Below are 19547 nucleotides of genomic sequence, written 5' to 3' on the forward strand. Positions count from 1 at the left end.
CTATGTGGAATTTAAGATACAAAACAGAGGAGCATAGGGGAAGGGAGGGAAAAATAAAACAAGATGAAATCAGAGAGGGAGACAAACCATAAGAGACTCTTAATCTCAGGAAACAAACTGAGGGTTGCTGGAGGGGAGGGGTGGGGGGATGGGGTAACTGGGTGATGGACATTAAGGAAGGACCTGATGTAATGAGCACTGGGTGTTATATATAACTGATGAATTACTGAACTCTACCTCTGAAACTAATAATACACTATATGTTTTGTTTTGTTTAAGATTTTATTTATTTATTTGAGAGAGAGAGAGAGAGAGAGAGAATGAGAGAGAGAGAGCACATGAGAGGGGGGAGGGTCAGAGGGAGAAGCAGACTCCCTGCTGAGCAGGGAGCCCAATGCAGGACTCGATCCTGGGACTCCAGGATCATGACCTGAGCCGAAGGCAGTCGCTTAACCAACTGAGCCACCCAGGCACCCAATACACTATATGTTAGTTAATTGAATTTAAATCAAATAAAACTAATTTTTAAAAAATAAAAATTAAAAGATATCACACTCCAAATTGTACCTCTGTGGCTCTATCTCATGCACGCTATCTCTTAATCAGTACAATCTGCCACACAGACCTCTTGCTTCCTCAAACATGCCAAGCTCATTTGTGCCTAAAGACCTGTGGTTTAACCATATATTTTGCCCAAGGATGTTCTTCCTCCAGATCATTCCATGGCTGGCTCCTTGTTTGTTTTTCCAAAGCAGCTAGCAGTAAAATACATTCATATCTTCATTCGTATCTCAACCCTTAAAGTTGCTTTTTCAGAAGGGCCTTCCCTGACACTCCCTCTTCAGTACCCCACACCTTACAGTAACACCCTATGATCTTAAGCTGTTATTTCAGAGCACTTTTCACTAACTGAAACTCTCTTGTTTGTTTTCTAATTTGTTGTTAATCTCCTTTATCAAGACTATAAGATCTCTCACTATAGGACTCTTATCCATCTGGTTCATAGATGCCCTCTGACCTCCTACAACAGTCTCTTGCCAAAAAAGGGACTCAATACAGAACTCTGAAGACCTGAAATATGTACATTTGTAAGGATACCTTCTTGTGTCCCTACATTATATTAGGGGTTGCAAATGTAAATACCACCGGCCTCAGATGAGTACTAAAGGCAGAAGGACTTAGAGAAAAACTAGAAAGCAATTGAAATGATCCAAAGGAAAGAGTCACTTGGCAGCTTGACCTATTGATGCCAGGTTACAGTGCAGATCTAGTGTGCTCAGATGTTCCCATTTTGATTAGAATGCCAAATGAATGAGATGACATCCATTTATTGTATTCCTTCCACTTTAACTGTTAGCAACCAATTTGAAAAAATTAGAATAGCATATGAATCACCAGTTTGCAAGCTCTGCTCATACAGATAAAATAATTCAGAGATTAGTTAAGAGACATTGAGAAAAGATACCGAGAAGATTGTACCCTACAACATTGTTTGTAATGGTGAGAAATGGGAAACAACCTAAATTTATCCATCACTAGAGGAATTACCAAATAATGTGTGGGAAACTTTTTGAAAGAATACTCTATAGCCAAAACAAAAGAAGTCTAGCCATATGTATCGATGTGGATAGATCTCAAAAACAGAGTTGAATGAAAAAGCCAAGTTGTAGATCAATACACAAAATATTCGTGTAAAACTTCAAAAGCCCAGCCATTCTGTATATTGCTTATAAACACATAGTAATAGTGAAAGCAAACCTAGATTAACAAGCTGCTTATCAAATTTAAGATTATAGTTGCCTCTCAGAAGGGAAGTAGAGTGGTACAGGGAATAGGGGCACCCACTTAATCTGTAATGTTCTATTTCTTTCATTTAAAAATATAAAATGACAAAATGCAACATCCTACCATTCTGATGGTATACATGAATGTTCATTCTGGTTTTTTTTTTTTTAAACATTTCCAAATTTTTAAAAATGGAGGGAGTGGTGGTGGCAAAACATCCCAAACTAGAATACTTGGCTTCTCCTTTACTCTGCCTCTCTAGCATTGATATATTGATATCAATATCTAGATAGAGTTTCCTCAGTAGCAAATTCAGGAGAAATATGTGGTACTATCTACAAGATCTATAAACCTAAAACTATCCAGAGTCTCTAAAGATCCACAAACCTAAAACCTCCCCAACTCTAACACCACACGGTAAATAATATCCAGACTAGGGAATGAAACATGGATTTCTCCCCTCATTTAGGAGAGTCCATCTCTCACAATCCACAATTCCTTCTCCAGAAGAAATATGTATAATGGAAGAACTGTCCTGGTGACAGAGAGACATGGATTTATTAAGCCTTTCCGAGTGTCAGAGTCCTCATCTCTAAAACGGGGAATATTAACACCTACCTCGTACACTGTAGTGAGTGTAGTATGTCTAGAGCCTGAACAGAGTAGCTTTTAATAGTAATAAAATCTCATTTAGGGGCTTGGCCCGGGTCCCTAGACAGAATCACGGTTTTTCACGCTGCCTTCCAAGCTAAAGTTGGTTTACCTTGAGACGTCCCGGGGAGGTAGTTGATTCAGTTGCTATGGCGACACTCCGGTTCCGCCTCCGGGCTTGCTCGAATAGCATGCTGGGAATTGTAGTGCGTGGGAACTGACACTCACCGAGGGGGCGGGGCAGCTTCCGGAAAGGGCACTGAGTTTCCCGTTCCTGCCTCTACCGCCGTCCCTTAGCCCTCTGTGCGTCTGGGCCACAGAACCCAAAATAAAAGCCCAACTATGAGTCTCCCTTTCCACGTCCGCCTAAAGTACAGTTGAGGGCAGGAGAGTGGAAGCAATGAGGTACCAAGGGCGGAGACGGGAGCCGCACTGGTGGGGCAGGAAGAGGCGAGGCTCCCGCCAGGGGCACTGAGGCTCCGCCTCCTTACATCACTTCCGTAAACAAAAGTTGCCGTGGAGGAGCTGGGTCCGGGATGTGATCCCGGCTTAAGTTGCAGCAGTATTGTCGGCGGCTGCAGCTGCGCCGGTGGCTTCGGAGCCTCCGGGGTCTTTGCAGGTTGAGGAAGAGGACCCCGATCCTCTCCTTCCCCAGGTAGGAAGTGGAAGGAAAAGCGCTCCCGCAGTGTCCCTGTTAGGCCCCTTCCACCACCCACTCTGGCCACTTCAATTCGGAGAGCTGAAGGGTCACCGTGTCGGCTGATTGGGGAAAGGGAATGAGGTGAAGTCAAGAGGGACTCCTAGTGGTCCTGTTTGGAAGCTGTGGGTTCCTGGCAATCAAAACCAGTGTGTGAGTAACTATGAGCAGTCTGCGAAGGCCTTCTTTAAAAGCTTCCTTGCTACGTGGTGTACAGGAAAGATTTCGGTTCTCTTGTGGCAGAGATTTGCCTTCCAAAAACGGATAAATTTCAGGCCCTGGCCCTTCAGTACATCATAGTTTAAGCCACTATTGGTTTATTTGCATTACTTTACTTCCTAGGGTTTTTTTTTTCTTGTTCTTATATCACCAAATGTGCATTAGCATCCTTAAATTCGAAGGTTAATGTGTTTATGTGTAACACCAGTTTATACAGATCCTTACCTCTTTGGAGAACTGATATCCCATTGTCTCTATTCAGTTGCTTATTAAAATTCCATTTAATTTGTGTTGCATGCTGAAACAACGCCAAAATGTCTGTTCTATTACTAAAGGAAAAATTGTTAGCCAGGATTTGAATGAATTTATATTTTGTATCTAGGATTAAAGACTGGTCATTAGAGCTTTTCCTTTAAAACCTTTTCTTCTCTGGAAGTATCATAGTTCCAGTTGTGATTGTCTAGAGTCAGCCTGAGCCAACCGAGCTGAAATGGTTTAAATTCCAGTGCTAGTGGCACCAAGTTTAGACAAGGGCAAAAAATCTGTTTTCATTAAAATTCTCAATTATGTTAGGAGTGTAATCAGTGGATTCGAATCTTTGGGAATGGTCATAGCATGGTTAGATTCAACACAGTGTACACAGAAAGGGCTAATACTGCTAAGGCACTTTACAGTCTGATGAGGTAAATAGCCATGTAAATTTCTCATCTCATGACACGGGAAACAATATAATTAAGAATTTAATAGTATGCATGGGGCACCTGGGTGGCTCAGTTGGTTACGCGACTGCCTTCGGCTCAGGTCATGATCCTGGAGTCCCGGGATGGAGTCCTGCGTCGGGCTCCCTGCTCAGCAGGGGGTCTGCTTCTCCCTCTGACCCTCCCCCTTCTCATGTGCTCTCTCTCATTCTCTCTCTCAAATAAATAAATAAAATCTTTAAAAAAAAAAAGAATTTAATAGTATGCAGAAGTAAAAAGAAAATGTAGAAGGGTATTTTTTGATAGATGGCTGTTAGGAAAATAGAGCTGATTAATACATGAAGTAAGGGGGGAATATTGGACTTGTGTTCTCTATGGAAGGGCCAGCTGGAACTTCATAGTGTAACTTTTTTGATACTAGCAAACCTAAACATATATAATACAGTTTCATGTATCCTTGGAAATAGGTAGAGAAAGTATACTCAAAATAATCATGAAACAAATTTAATTTTATGGAACTTAAGTTGATCAAGGAACTAGGATCAGTTTTATCCTTAGGCAGAGACTGAGTTTCTGCTTGGTGGTTGAAATAAGGTTTCTAGTTATTAGTTAAAATGCAGATACCCCTTTCAGTTATACATCTGTTTGAATCTGGTTGGTTCTTCTAAGAATAAATTTAAGCAGGGAGATCTAAAGACCACCTAGAGCTTGAGTCAGACTGAGAATATCACATGGCTATTTTGTTCATTTTTTATGTATTGTTCCCCTTCTATAATGTAGGCTTTTTGAGGACAGGAACTTTGTCATGTTCACTACCTTCTTCCCAATATCCAGAATAGTACCTGGCAGGTGGAATAGAGTCAATATTTGTGGGATGAGTGAATAAATTCTTGATATATTGCTATCAGCCTATGAAATGGGTCTTTAAGCCCCTTTCATTTTTGTATATTCTAGCATGTATGTATAATTTTGCTGTATTTCCTTAGGTCATAAGAAGCTGGCCTTGGTGCAATAAGGAACTTAGAACAATGGAGGAGCGGAAAGTGAAGAGGAGGAGTCCTAAGTCTTTCAGTGCCCACTCTACTCAGGTTGTTAATGCCAAAAAAAATTCCATTCCAGTTAGTAAAAGCACAGGGTTTTCAAATCCTGCATCACAGTCAACTTCACAGCGACCAAAGTTAAAAAGGTAAATTTTTTTTCTTTCATATTATCACAGCAACATGCTATCAAAGTAAATACTAAATCCAGTAATTCTTTAACACTTTTTTTCTCTTGGCTTAACTTTTAAAACAGTTGAGGCACATATTATATGTAATTTAGAAAAAACGTTATGAAGGTAACAGTGTGTAGGGATTAGAACATGCAGAATGAATGATTGGTTTGAAGGCCCTTACTTTGTCTCCTACTAAAATAGAATGAGAAAACTTATGGACACAGTTGATGCATTAGCCGGAAAAGGGAACAAAATATACAGGTTTGTTGTTTTTTTTTTTAACTAAGCTGAGAGTGCTTTGGTAATTTTACTTTTTAAAAAAGGGTGGCTTCATTGTTGTCATAGAAATGATTTGTATTTATTGTAAAAATTCAAACACAGGAAAAGTTCAAAGAAGAAATTTAAAACACTAAAATTCTACCACCTAGAACTACACGTTATTAATATTTGGTGAACATCATTTGTCTTGAGGCTCTAAAGGAAACAGGAGCAACAAATTTAAATGTGATATATAATACTGCTGCATGTATGTGAGTATTCTGTAGTATTAGATATTTGGAAAGCAAGATAATATATAATATATATGTATAATTCTCTCTTTTTAAAAGATAATCGTATGCAATTAATGTTTTTATTGCATTGTCTTTGCAGAGTGATGAAAGAAAAGACCAGACCTCAGGGTGGAGAAGGAAAAGGTGCACAGCCAGCTCCCATTCAGCACTCTTTTCTCACCGATGTCTCAGACGTTCAGGAGATGGAGAGAGGGCTTCTCAGCCTTTTGAATGATTTCCACTCTGGAAAACTTCAAGCGTTCGGCAAGCCATAGATATTTCCCCTTTGTTTTTCTCTTCAAGATGTTTGCATCCTGTTTTCTGAATTTGTTTTGCCATTCATTTTAAAAGTATCATTTTCTTTTATTAAAAAAAAAAAAAGAGTCCAGAGGCATAAAATGCAATCATCCTAGATTTCATTTGTCATGGATTATAATTTGTTTTCTAAAATTTCAGGAAAAAGGGTTATTTATTTATTTATTTATTTATTTATTTATTTATTTATTTTTGAGAGAGAGTTGGGAAGGGCAGAGGGAGAGGGAGAGAGAGAATCTTAAGCAGGCTCCATGCCCAGCATGGAGTCCCACTCAGGGCTCGATCTCACAACCCCAAGGACCTGAACCAAAATCAAGAGTCAGACGTTTAACCAACTGAGCCACTCAGGCTCCAGGAAAAAGTTTTTTTAAGATGGGAAGGTTGGTTGAAATGTTAAAGTAGGATTACTATTACGGAATAACTCTCCTGAAAGTAACAAATAAAAGGAATATTCTTCATCAGTTAAATATTTTAGACTTAATGTTTTAGTTTGGGAAAGTCTCAAGATCATTTTTCTTTACACTTTTAAGCCTAAACTTAATTCTTGCCCACCATTCCTCACTTTTGAATTTAAAAGAATCCAATTTTCCTGTTCTTCCATGAAGATAGAGAACAGTTAACTGATTGTTCCATTAAAACAAGTAGATATTTTTGGATATGAGTTCACAAAGTATATAGTCAGAGTTTTTGTATTCAGCTTGCAACTTACTTTATAAGTCTTATCTGATAAAATTGTCCTGTATTTTTTATAAAGCAATTTGAAAATTATCGAATGCATACATACAGAATCTCACACATATGCATAAATGTCATCAACATAGATGCTGGTTTTTTGAAGTCACTACCACCAGCACAAGGGTAAATAACCACATATAAAACTGGGTAAAGGTCCTGAAAAGTGCAATTCACTTGCTTAACAAACACACATGCAATAGTAATAAAACAAATATCACCTCATACGAACAGACTGGCAAAATTAAAAGACTGGTAATACCTATTACTGGTGGAATTCAGAGAAGAGTTCTTTCATAAATTGCTGATGAAACTAGAAGGGTCCATGTTTGAAAGTTTTGTTCTTTAACTCTTCTCATTAATCCTGCCTGGGAATCAGTGAGTCCTTCATATCTACCGACTCATTTTCATCTGAAGGAACATTTTTTTCTATTGTTAATTGATTTCTCCTCCATCTGTTCCTTTTTATCCTTTTGGAGCTTCTGTTGTTCTCATGTTAGATCACCTGGATCCCTTATGATTTCTGCTTCTTTATATTTTTACTCTGTATTGTCCCCCCCCTTTTCTCTATCTATATATGTTGTGTATTGATACATTTATATTTCTGCCAGTATATACATATGTACACACACACACACATACACACACCCCTCTCTTGGGGTATTTCTTCCACTTGACCTTCCAGATCACTACTAATTGTTGAAAAACAAAGGAAATACGAGATATTTTCTGTGAGGAAAGGATGACTTTTAAAAAGCTGTAACTAGCTTCAAAATTATCAGTAGTCAACATAATTTAATATTGTCGATTTATGAAGATACAGAGCTAGCTGGAGGAAATTATAGTGTAATTTACATAAATTCTAATTGAGTCAAGATACTTCAACTTTAGCTGAGCTGTAGTATACCTTTGAGAAAACCAAGGTTTTTTAGAAAAATATTTTAGTATCAGGAGGTTGTAGAGACAAGGGGCACCTGGCTGGCTCAGTCAGTGGAGCATGTGGCTCTCGATCTCAGGGTTGTGGGTTCAAGCTCCACGTTGGGTATAGAAATTACTTAAAAAAATAAATCTTAAAAAAAAAAAAAGAGGTTGTAGAGGCTATACTTAACTGTATGAAAATATGTAATTTATCATGTACTGTGTATATATTAGCTGCCCTGAGCAGATAATGCCACCTCAGAGAACTCTGGTCAATAAATAATGTAAGATCTGTCCTTTAGCAATTAAGCTGTCTTGCACTAATGAGTATACAATTGAAAATATTACAATGTTTCTCATGCATCATAACATTCTTCATAAATATTTTCATTTATATTTCTTAAAGGAGGCATATATAATTGGTGGCAAAAATGATTCATGGTTGACGTTCTTACAAGACTCTCAAGTTCACTTATTATAAAATGTTAGGTCACTCAGTTCAAATGGCATTTGTCAAATTGAACATGATTAGATGATGCTGTTGCTTCTAGAAATGATACTACTATTGAAAAAAAAGAATTTTCTTTTCCTAAGGGATGATTTTTGGTTTTGGGGGTTTTGTTTTGTTTTTAATTTTTAAAAGATTTTACTTTCAAGCAATGTCCACCCCCACCATGGGGTTTGTACTCGTAACCCTGAGACCAAGAGTCGCAGGCTGCACTGACTGAGCCAGCCAGGTGCCCCGTTGATTTTGTTTTTTACAGAAAATCTTTCCTATCTGATTTTCTTAGTGCCCACAGTCATTTCTTAGATTATCATTGTTTTCCTGTGAAAACAGGATTTGATTTGTGATTATACACAGAAAATATTCAGTCATTAACAGTGCAATTTACAACAGAAAGAAAGCTAATTTCTTGTGAACACCTTGAATTTAAAAGTTTTTCCTCAAGGCAGTTAGTTTGAACTGTCCTAATCTTTATTAACGTTCTGGGATGTTCCCTCAGGAAATGAATGTTCCATTGAACAGATGGAACATGTTCGGGGAATGCAGGAGAAATTAGCTCGCTTGAATTTGGAGCTCTATGGAGAGTTAGAGGAACTTCCTGAGGATAAGAGAAAAACAGCCAGTGACTCCAATCTGGACAGGCTTCTGTCTGACGTGAGTGTAATTCTTTTTCTTTATTCCTTTCATAAAAATTTTTTATTGAAATAAAGTTCATCGTTTTAATCATTTTAAAGTATACCGTTTAGTGGTTTTTGGTACATTCACAGTATTTTGCAGATATCACCACTGTCTAATTCCAGAACATGTTCATCACCCACAAAAGAAACCCTTTACCTCTCAATTCTCCCTTCTCTTCATCCCTTAGCAGCCACTAATCTACTCTCTAACTGTATGGATTTGCCTATTCTGGATATTTCATATAAAGAGAATCACACAATATGTGGCTTCTTATGACTGGGTTCTTTCACTTAGTGTAGTATTTTCAAGTTTCACACATGTTGTATTCTACTATTTTTTTTAAAAGAAATGTATTTCAAAGAAATTGCCATATTTACGTCTGAGCATATATTCTGAGAATGCTGGCAAATCTAAAAGTGAAAGATTCACTTCTGTACATATATGATAAGATCTTAATACATAGAAGATCATGACATGATTAATACATTTTGTGTTATTCACTCAGGTGGTTACTTATTTCTAAATACAGAACTGTATTTGGTGTTTAAGGTAATTTAGTACATTGCTATGTGTGTTAGCTCGCTAAAGCTGCCATGACAACGTGCTGTAGACTGGCTACACCTGAAGTTTATTCACAGTTCTGGAGGCCCAAAGATGGAGATAAAAGATGTCATCAGGGTTGGTCTCTTCTGAGGCCTCTCTCCTAGGCTTGTAGATGGCCATCTTCATCTTTACATGGTATTCACCTTTTATAAGTGGGTGCCCATGTCCAAATTTCCTCTTCTTGTAAAGATAGCAATCATACAGGATTAGGGCCCACCCTAATGACCTCATTTTAACTTACTGCATCTTTGTAAGATCCTGTCTCCAAATACACTCACATTCTGAGGTATGGAGGATTAGGACTAAAATGTATGAGTTTTGGGAGGACATAATCCCATCTATAACACTACGTCTGATTCTTAAACTGAAAGGTGTTAATGAAATTTATCTCTTTAAACATGAAGAAAAATTGATACTTTAGTTTCAGCATAGTTTCCATATTCACTAATGACAAAAAGGTTTCATTTCTGTTGCTTCTCTTTATCCTTTGAATAAGTAAATGTGTGGGAAATGATATGCCCATACTTTTAAAGTTTCAAGCCTGTGTATTTTATTTCACATCTACTGTGTTCAGTCTTACCAGTATTTCCTTTTACTAGTCCCTCTTAATAAATAAATGCAAGTTTGTTTTGCAGTACATTTAGGAAAATGACTGTGGTATGGTGAGAACACTGAATTTGAAACCAGAAAGCCTTTGTTTAGTCTGGGGTTTGCATTCTGGTTATATCTGTATAACTTTGTAAATTTAGTTAATATTTCTGTAACTTTGATTTTTTCCTCTGTAAAATAGGTGTGATTATTTCTGCCTCATCCTGAAAACTGAATGAAATGTGAAATCTTTAAAACAAAGGTTTTAAAGATTTTAATCATTAAAATGGCAACTTTTTTTAAACTATTAATAAAGATGATTACAATTATTCATGGTTTTAAGAATCCTTATAAAACTCCGGTTTTTATTATCTGGTTTCAGTCTCTTCTCATATTTGTGTTTAATAAATGCTAAAGGTACTTTATAATTATTTTGTATAAGTGAATTTCCCAGCCTGGAAATTTTTGGAAAGTTTTTTCAATATTTTATTTTTTCATTTAAAGAAAGCTTACATGAAAAATAGGTTATTTTAAAATGTGTAAACAGTCATCTACTTAAGATATTTTTCTTATAAAAATTAAAATTAAATTTGTTTCTTTGTGTTACAGTTAGAAGAACTGAATTCTTCCATGTATCCTTTTGCCTAATATCAACAGTGAAAAGTTTACAAGTTGTAACTTCTGGTGAATAGCTCAATCAAGTAAACAAAGGCACCTACTGTTATTTACTGGGGCCATTTCTCTTCCCCTTTGGTTTCCAAATGGAACTTTTAGTTGTTTTTGTATGCTGCCATTTTGTGTTTCTGGTTTGTTCTGCTTTGCTTTGTATTGTTTTTGGATTTTTAAAAACAAATTTAAAAAAAATTAATCAGGAGAATTGAGGATTAGGCTATTGCCATAGAAATTATTTTGAACCTTGGATTCTTAAGTTAAATAGCAGTTGGATATGCAGACATAAAATGCCATACTTAATTTACTGTCATTACAGGGGCACCTGGGTGGGTCAGTGACTAAGCATCTGCCTTCGGCTCAGGTCATGATCCCAGGGTCCTGGGATCAAGCCCCGCATTGGGCTCCCTGCTCTGCGGGAAACCTGCTTCTCCCTCTCCCACTCCCCCTGCTTGTGTTCCCTCTCTCGCTGTGTCTCTCTCTGTCAAATAAATAAAATCATTAAAAAAAAAATTTACTATCATTACATAGAACACTTTAGATGCATATAAAGTGTATTATAGGATTAGCTTAAAGGAAATCACCAAGGCACATGTAAAATATTCAGGCTTTGACATTTCAGTTTGGAGCAATTATTTCAGGAACTTTTCAAAATGTATTTTTGCACATAGTCCTAGGTACAGTGTGAGATTATAAGAACAATAAGAAATGATCCTGCCTATAAAATAATTTGAGAGTTTAGTCCCTTTGGACTAAATAATGAGATACTTAAAAAGATACTGGTTGTAGAGTCAAGAGATTTGATTTTTGAAATTTGGTTTTGATAATTAACTTTGGGTAAATTGTTTAGTATCTCAGAGTGTCCTCTGTAATATGGGGTAATTGCTACATGTAATGAAGTGTATATGAAATTTTCCAAACTGTAGAATATATATATATAAATTGCTATTATTGTTAATAACATATACTGTTATTAATTGCTAAATTATGCAGTAGCAACAATGAAGAAATAGAGAGGTATATACAAATCTAGTAATAACAATCATTAATCTTATTTGAGTCCTTACTACTTGCCAAGTATTTTATGAAGGGCTTTACATGCATTTTCTTCTTTGGTCCTACTCTTGTAAGTAGGTGGTATTATACTTATCATTTTACAGATGAAGAAAATAAAGTTTTGAGAAGCGACATAAACTGTGAGAGACATTAACGTAAAATATCATTGCCAAGAAGGACTTAAATTTGAGGATTAGATATGAGTTAATTACGAGGCTTCTCTTAGTATTAGTTCCTAGTTCTTTTTTCTTTTCCTTATATCCATTCTGAGCTTTGTATTCTATGCTTTATATTCTTTCTATGTGTATGACACATCAGTATCTCCTATCCTCTGAGTTTTTGTTAAACATTTAGGTTGATTTACCACTTTGCCTGATTCAATCACCACGGTTGAACAAGATTACATGATAGAATACAAGAGCATGGGCTTTGAATTGCTTGGTTTCAAATCTTGGTAAGCATGTGTGTAACCTTGAGCAAAGTTTGGCAACTCTAGTTTCCTCATTTGTAATAACTGTTCTCTCTCTATTCAGAATTTCCCTCCTACCTTCCCTCTCTGTCATCAGTTGCCTCTGTTATTTCAGTCTCCAAGATTATTTAAATTCCTTCTGTGACTATGGCAGACATTGCTACTCAGTCATGGCACTATCTGCCATTGAGCCTGGACGTGGGCAGGAAATTATTTGCCACTTCTTAATCACAGTTAGTTGTCAGGCACCATCAGCTCGGTCTTTTATCCTTCCTTCATTCCTTACCCTCATAACTTTATCCCATAACCTTTCAAATTTCTTCTGTTCCAGCTCCAGAGCTGCACTAATATGGCAGCCACGAGCCATGTGGCTCCTGAGCACGTGAAATGCAGCTAATATGGGCTGGAATGTGCTAGAACTATAATTTGTATACCTGACCTCAAAGATTTAATATGGAAAAAAGAATGTAAAATATCTCAATATTTTTATAATGATTATATGCTGAAATGATAGTTTTCTGATATATTAGTGTAAATTAAATATATTTTAAAAATTGTATCTGTGATGTGCATTAAATTTCTTTTGGACAGTGCTGCTGTAGACTTTAGACAATACCACTAAATTATTCTTCCTAAAAATATCACTCTCATCTTGCCATTCCTATTTCAGACCAAGTTTTTCACCATGTCAGACTTTCTTTTTTTTTTAAACATTTTATTTATTTATTTGACAGAGACACAGCGAGAGAAGGAACACAAGCAGGGGGAGTAGGAAAGGGAGAAGCAAGCTCCCCGCTGCTGAGCAGGGAGCCCGATGCAGGGCTCGATCCCAGGACCCTGGGATCATGACCTGAGCCGAAGGCAGACGCTTAACAACTGAGCCACCCAGGCACCCCCATTTCAGACTTTCTAAAGGCTCTCAGTAGTATGATCTCAACCTACATATCCTCTTGTATTTTACATTATTTTTCATTACCACTAGGCTGGTTCTCTGGATATCTAAGAACACATCATGTTCATGCTCATCTTAATGCCTTTGTTCAGGTTGTACTTCCTACCTAGAGTTGCTCTGGTCTCCCCCTTTCCCTTATCAAATAACACCAAAGCTGACCACTTCCATAAAGCATTTTATTTGTACCTTGAGCTAGCATTCTACTTCATTATCTGTTGATTTTTGTATACGTTAAATCTCAGCCTTCCAACTGGACAATGTCTTTGATGGCAATACTCATGTCTGTATAATTTAGCAACCTCTGCTGTATGTGTATTGCTAGCATTTAGTTGTTCTCAGTGTATCCATAGCATTGTTTGAATTGGGTCTTGAAAAAATGGATAGCAGGTGGATCATACAGAGAGATGAAAAAGGAAAATGAAAGGCAATGATGATAAGGAAAGGGAATAATATTGACCTTATTGACCAATAAGATTTACCATGTTTATTCATTTGGTTCATTTGTCCTTTGTGTCAAGGGGCCCCATGTGGGCCTCAGGTAATAAAACTTTATCTCATTTGTACCCTTTCACACAACTTAAACAGGAATTCCAACCTGTTTCCAATCTTCTTAAAGAATCATTTAGAGGGGGACTCCTGGGTGGCTCAGTCGGTTGAGCATCTGCCTTTGGTTCAGGTCATGATCCTGGGGTCCTGGGGTCGAGTCCCACATCAGGCTCCTTACTCAGTGGGGAGCCTGCTTCTCCCTCTACCTGCCACTCCCCCTGCTTTTGCTCACTCTCTCTCTGACAAATAAATGAATAAAATCTTGTTTAAAAAAATAATTCAGAGGATTATAGGAAAAGTTTTAGACCTATGATGATTCTGTTTTTGACTTTTACAAAGAAATTGTTTTCCCAAGGATGATAAAGTGGTGTCCTCTCAAATGATTGTTTTTTAATCTGGTAAGTTTTCATATTTGCCTCTCACCAGTTCCTTACCATGAAAATCATTCTTGCCACATTAAAATAATTCTGTGCTGTATTAGAACCTGAAACATAATCTTGATTTAGTGACTGTTTTTAAGTCTTCAAATTCTGGATATAATATAATTGCTTCACGATATTTAAAAATTGTCTTATCACATCCAGGTTTCTCAGCGACATAGGCACTTTCCCTTTAAACATATTTCCTTTATTTTAATACCTCTCTCTCTCAGCTCCTCCTGAGTGTAATTTCCCATGATTTAAAAGAAGTACTCATTACAGAATGAAAATCTTCTTAACTGATGAACTCAGACAAAAACTACATTTGGCAGATGCCCAAGATGTTCCAAATACTTCTACCAGCTAAAATGACATGTGGTCGCTTTCTCATGGCTTGAAGATGAGCAGCATTCTTTACTTTTCCAGCTGAATCCAATAGCAGAATCATCTTCCACAATAAGGAATGACGTAATTAAAGTGCCAGTGCAATGACTGATTTCACTCCTGCTTTTAGTGAATTTGCCTTGCTGTTATTTGCCATAACTGGAGCCTAGGCCTTGTTGAAGGCTTAATCAGGAAATGTGATGCAGAGGTTGTGCTGCTGTGCTTTCTGTTGTTGCCTTACAGGGGTTATACTTGAAATGCATTGAGCAAAATGTTATTAATAGGGCTGAAGGTTTATCCTTCCTGAGCTCACCAAACTTATTCCCATGTTGATTATAAGTTGATGATGCACAGGCTTCTTGGGGCAGCCCCGCTTCAGTTTACGTTAGACAATCAGTACACACACTGGTGTGTTTTCCAGTGGCCAGTGCCAACAAACTGGTAAATGAGTATTTGTGAAATTTGCTATTTTTAATAAAGTGATTGTTTTAAATTAGTCTTTATTGTTTTATTTTGAAGAAACCTGTAGTCTTCAATCTGGGAATACAAGAATTCAATCCTCAAAAGTACACTGTGTTTATAAAATTTTGGGTTCTGTAATTTTCTTCCAGGTTTTGCACCTTGTGCACATTTCAGTGTTGGTGTCAGTCATGAAAAGAGCATGGGCTTTAAAGTCAGACCTTGATTTGAATCCCCATCCTGCCCTTTAGCTTTCTATTCATGCACATTTACTTCTTTGGGTTTAACTTTTGTTTTTCATCCAGAAAATGAAATTAATAACCAGCTCGTAGTAGTAGTGATTATGAGGAGAAAGGAGAAAAGTATAAGTTGCTTATCACAACAGCTAACACCAACAGTGTACAGCAAACATTAGTTTAATTTCCCATTTTACACAGCTTTTTTGAAATAATTAACTCATACCCCATAAAATACACCTTTTAAAGTGTACAGCTCAGTGGTTTTTACTGGATTCACAGTTGTGCACCTGTCACCATAATCTAATTGTAGAACATTTTCCTCACTTCCATCTTTCCAAAATGAAACCCATTGGCAGTCACTCCGCATTTCTCAAACCCCCCAGCCATTGGCAACCAGTAATCTACTTGCTGTCTATGGGTTTGCCCATTCTGGACATTTTGTATAAATGGAATCACACATGATTTTTTATGATTGGCTTCTTTTACTTAATATTTTCAAGGTTTCAGGGTTTATCCGTGTTGTAGCATGGCTCAGTACTTCATTCATTTTCATGACCAGATCATACCCCATTGTGTGGATATGCCACATTTTGTTTATTCAATCATACCTCAGTTGCCTTCACATTTTAGAAGAGGCCCATGCTTCTTCCTTGTTTCCAGGATAGAGAAACAAGCATCTAATTTGGTGGGAGGCTGAAACCCATTGAAAGATATAAATCTCGATTTTAGTAATTTTTGGCATTCTGAGTTCAAAGAATTTTGACCAACTTATCTAATGGGTCTTTTTGATACCCCTTTTAAAAATGAGAAAATTAGCAGAACATTAAATACAACCTTCCAAACTTTTCACTTGGGTTGAGAGGACAGGGATTCCAGGGTGGGGAAACAGCATTCTAGAACCCAACAGAGCAAAAGGAAATTTTGCCATGTGACATGTTTTTCTTGGATGGGTCCTGAGACAGAGTAAAGCAAAAGCTGTTTCCTGTGGATTAGTGACAGAGCATCAGATTGACCTTGTTTATTCATTTGGTTCATTTGTCCTTTGTGTCAAGGGGCCCCATGTGGGCCTCAGGTAATAAAACTTTAGTTTATCTCATTTGTACCCTTTCACACAACTTAAACATATTAAAGGCAACAGAAAAAAAAAAAAGGTGCCTGAATTAAAATAAAACTTTTAGAAGAGGGGCACCTCGGTGGCTCAGTCGGTCAGGGGGCAGTCCGCTTCTCCCTCTCCCTCTGCTCCTGCACTCTCTCTCTCTCTCTCAAATAAATAAAATCTTTAAAAAAAAAACTTTTAGAATAAAATTTATTATGTAGATGTTGTATACTCCTTGTAGACAAATTTTAATGACGGATGATTAAAAAGAAAAATACTACCAGAGCAAACCATTTATCCTTTTTTTGTGTTACTTCCAGATCCCTTAAACTTGTTTACTTTGATTTTGGTTCCTCCTGCAGAACGCTAAAATTGTTAACAAGTATCAAAATAGTCCGAGGATTTGCTGAAGATAAACCCCACCTTTCCCATCACAGGGCTTTAATATTGCTGGCTTCAGTGTCCCATCATCTCCTCTTGGCTGGGGTCCCGCTGCCTGGCGTCGGCCCCTCTGCTCGAAGCCCTCAGGGGTCCCACCCTAGGCTCCCTGGGGGACGGCGAAGGAGCCGGGACCCCAGCCTGGCGGGAGACCGGCTGCTGGGCCCTGCGGCGGGGGAGGCGGGGGAGGCGCGCGCGGGTCCCGCAGTCCCGACGCCGCCGGCGCTGATGCACGGGTCTGCGGGGGAGGGGTTGTTGTCCGTCCCCATGGAGACCGCGCCCCGCTGCGGCCGCGTGCTCAAAGCCCTGCATTTCACTCGGCGGTCCGAAGAGGAGGCAGCCGCTCCAGGCCCGGCCCCTCGGCCACCTCCGGGAGGTAAAGCCCTTGCTTCTGGGCCGCGCATCTTTTGCTTGGGACCCCATGGACGCAGCGCCCGGGCCGGCTTAGCTTCCCCACGCAAGCCCGGAAGACCCTGAGCCGCACTGAGGCGGGCACTGCCATTCCGCCCCCCCCGCCCCCACGCCACATGACCTTGAGAACCTCCGCAGCCCCACAATTATCCAAAAAACCCTGCCTGCAGTGGCTCTGCGGAGAAACAAAATCAGTCTGCGCAGGTTTGAGTTGGGCGGTGGCAAGGCAACTGAACCTCCTCCAGAGCATTCATTAGGGATAGAAATGAAGTTATTGAGCACTTTGGGAAACACGGATTTTCATTCGACCCCAGACTGGCTCACACCAGCTCCTTCCCTCTTTCTGCCAGTTCTCACCCTCTTTCCAACCATGGAGTCCCAGCGGTGTGGGGAGTGGGGAGGGGGGAGGGGGGAGGGGGGAGTGGGGAGGGGGGGCGGGGGGCGGGGAGGGGGGAGGGGGGCGGGGAGGGGGGGCGCGGGGCGTGAAGGGGAACTACAGACCTGCGGTGAATACGGGCCCTGGTTAGGGTTGTGTCGCTCTAGGAGTTATTACTATGCTAAGATTTGATGAACAGAACAAATAATTAAAGACATCTTTTTTTCTATATCTTTCTTTTTAAAACTCATGCTGCGCTTATTAATAATTCTTACCATAAATATCAGAACAGAATATCCTGACATCATCTGTATCAAAGTTCAGCACAACCCAGGCCACTGTTTTCAGGCCCATCTTGGCATTTGTGCACCTGGGGAACCTCAAAATTCATGCTCTAAAACTTATTTCAGAAGGAGAAAGTAGGGATTAGGGACTTGAAAGTTTTAGAACAGCCCTGTTTATTTTTCCTGAACGAGTTTAAATAGCTGCTTCTTGTTGCAGCTCTAATTTTATAGTTTTACTTGTCAGTCAGCCAGTCCAGCATTTGATCATGTCCAGTTTGGGCTCACACCATGGCATTTCTTACACCTCCTGTACTATCAATAGTGCAGATTTCCCCAAAACATGCCATCACTTCCACTATCCATTACTTATTTGTGCATTAAAAAAAAATTATAGGCCAGTTCATGTTTAAAATAAGTCATGTTTCTACAGGTCCTGAATACAGACATTTAACTTATCGGAACTAGTCTTTTATTTGTTTTTCACTAATCACACAAATTTTTCTTATACTCTGGTTCTTTTTTGCAATCTTTAGAACCAGATAATTTTATAAAGATTTTACTGATTTATTTATTTGAAAAAGAGAGAATCTCAAGCAGACCCAAGCTAGTCCCAGCCCACCCAGGTACCCCCCAGATAACTCTTGAAAGGCATATTTAAGGGGTTAAACTGGGGTTTCTTCCTTCACTCCTAGTAGTTTATTCCTTCTTCATGCTGCAAGAGGAAGACTTTCTATAGAATTTTTTTTCAGTGCATAGAATCTAAAAGTTTCTCAGGGAAGTAATTGTCAGGTACATAATTTAAAAGTTTGACTTTGCATAGCCTCTGAAATGTTGAAAATATAGAACATGCTTAAGGGATTAAACTGTAGAGAATAAATGAATCATGGTACAACTTGCATGTGTGGATCATAAGAGAACACAAATGTAGGTACCTCTGTGGCAGGGAACAATGTTTTGTTTCTAATTTCCCTTCAAGTCGTTTTGTCTCCTACCGTGGAGCAGGACTAGCCTAATTTACGTGTCTCCACCTGTGTAAGAAATCACCTGAGGAAACAGTTAATGACAGTAGGATTCTGCTTTAACCCAGTGACAATTTAGCTCTCTCTATGGACTGGCAATTGCCCAGCCATCTCAACCCTCAAACTGGTTTTGGTTGTCACACAATAGGCTCCTCCCCACCTCGCCCACCGCCCCCCCTTTTTTATTTTTGCTAAGCAAAGAAGAGCTAGTGTCAGTTGCTGATTTCCTCAATAGCCAGTTGTGTGGTCAGCCATGCAAAAGAAATTGTATTTCCAAATTAACCCATAGCAGTCATACATCCAATTTAAGTTACACTCACTCTTTAGGGAGGATCCAGTATAATTTTTAAACTTGATAACTAATTATTCCCTGTCTGACCTCAGATGATTTTCTTTAGCCTGCTTTTCTCCTCTGTAATCTAACTCCCAGGGTGAAGGTGAGGAGTGAAGGAGCTAGTGTGTGGGGAAGTGATTTACTAGCACAGTGCAGGTCAGAGTAACCACTCAAACACAAATTAAGAGAAGTACAGCATTTATTACGTGGCTCCCTCCCCACTTTGATTTTGTAACAGTATGT

At 38.6% G+C, this 19547-nt stretch overlaps 2 protein-coding genes across 2 annotated transcripts in view; both read left to right on the top strand.

Moving 5' to 3' along the window:
* Positions 1 to 2936: 2936 nt before the first annotated feature.
* On the top strand, positions 2937 to 15144 carry CCDC28A (coiled-coil domain containing 28A). The gene is made up of 6 exons (XM_045865625.3): positions 2937 to 3091; positions 5037 to 5236; positions 5915 to 6078; positions 8784 to 8938; positions 10763 to 10785; positions 14577 to 15144. The coding sequence occupies exons 2-6, from the start codon at positions 5079 to 5081 to the stop codon at positions 14629 to 14631; spliced, it is 555 nt and encodes a 184-aa protein (XP_045721581.1). The 5' UTR covers positions 2937 to 3091; positions 5037 to 5078; the 3' UTR covers positions 14632 to 15144.
* Positions 15145 to 17156: 2012 nt separating this feature from the next.
* Positions 17157 to 19547, top strand: part of ECT2L (epithelial cell transforming 2 like) — a 72966-nt gene continuing 70575 nt past the window's right edge. Inside the window, exon 1 of the mRNA XM_045865626.3 lies at positions 17157 to 17256. The gene's annotated coding sequence lies outside the window, so the exon portion shown is untranslated. The remainder of the gene's footprint in view (positions 17257 to 19547) is intronic.

This window comes from Mirounga angustirostris, unplaced genomic scaffold, assembly GCF_029215605.1.
Source record: "Mirounga angustirostris isolate CCGP_5_RB_7025 unplaced genomic scaffold, mMirAng1.0.hap1 SCAF_8, whole genome shotgun sequence".
Lineage (NCBI taxonomy): Eukaryota > Metazoa > Chordata > Mammalia > Carnivora > Phocidae > Mirounga > Mirounga angustirostris.

What these genes read in the sequence shown, in the direction of transcription:
- CCDC28A (XM_045865625.3), top strand. Translation starts at nt 5,079, where the DNA reads ATGGAGGAGCGGAAAGTGAAGAGGAGGAGTCCTAAGTCTTTCAGTGCC. An exon ending in TGGAAAACTTCAAGCGTTCG is followed by an intron (nt 6,079 to 8,783) that starts GCAAGCCATAGA and finishes ATGTTCCCTCAG; the next exon opens with GAAATGAATGTTCCATTGAA. An exon ending in TGGACAGGCTTCTGTCTGAC is followed by an intron (nt 8,939 to 10,762) that starts GTGAGTGTAATT and finishes TTTGTGTTACAG; the next exon opens with TTAGAAGAACTGAATTCTTC.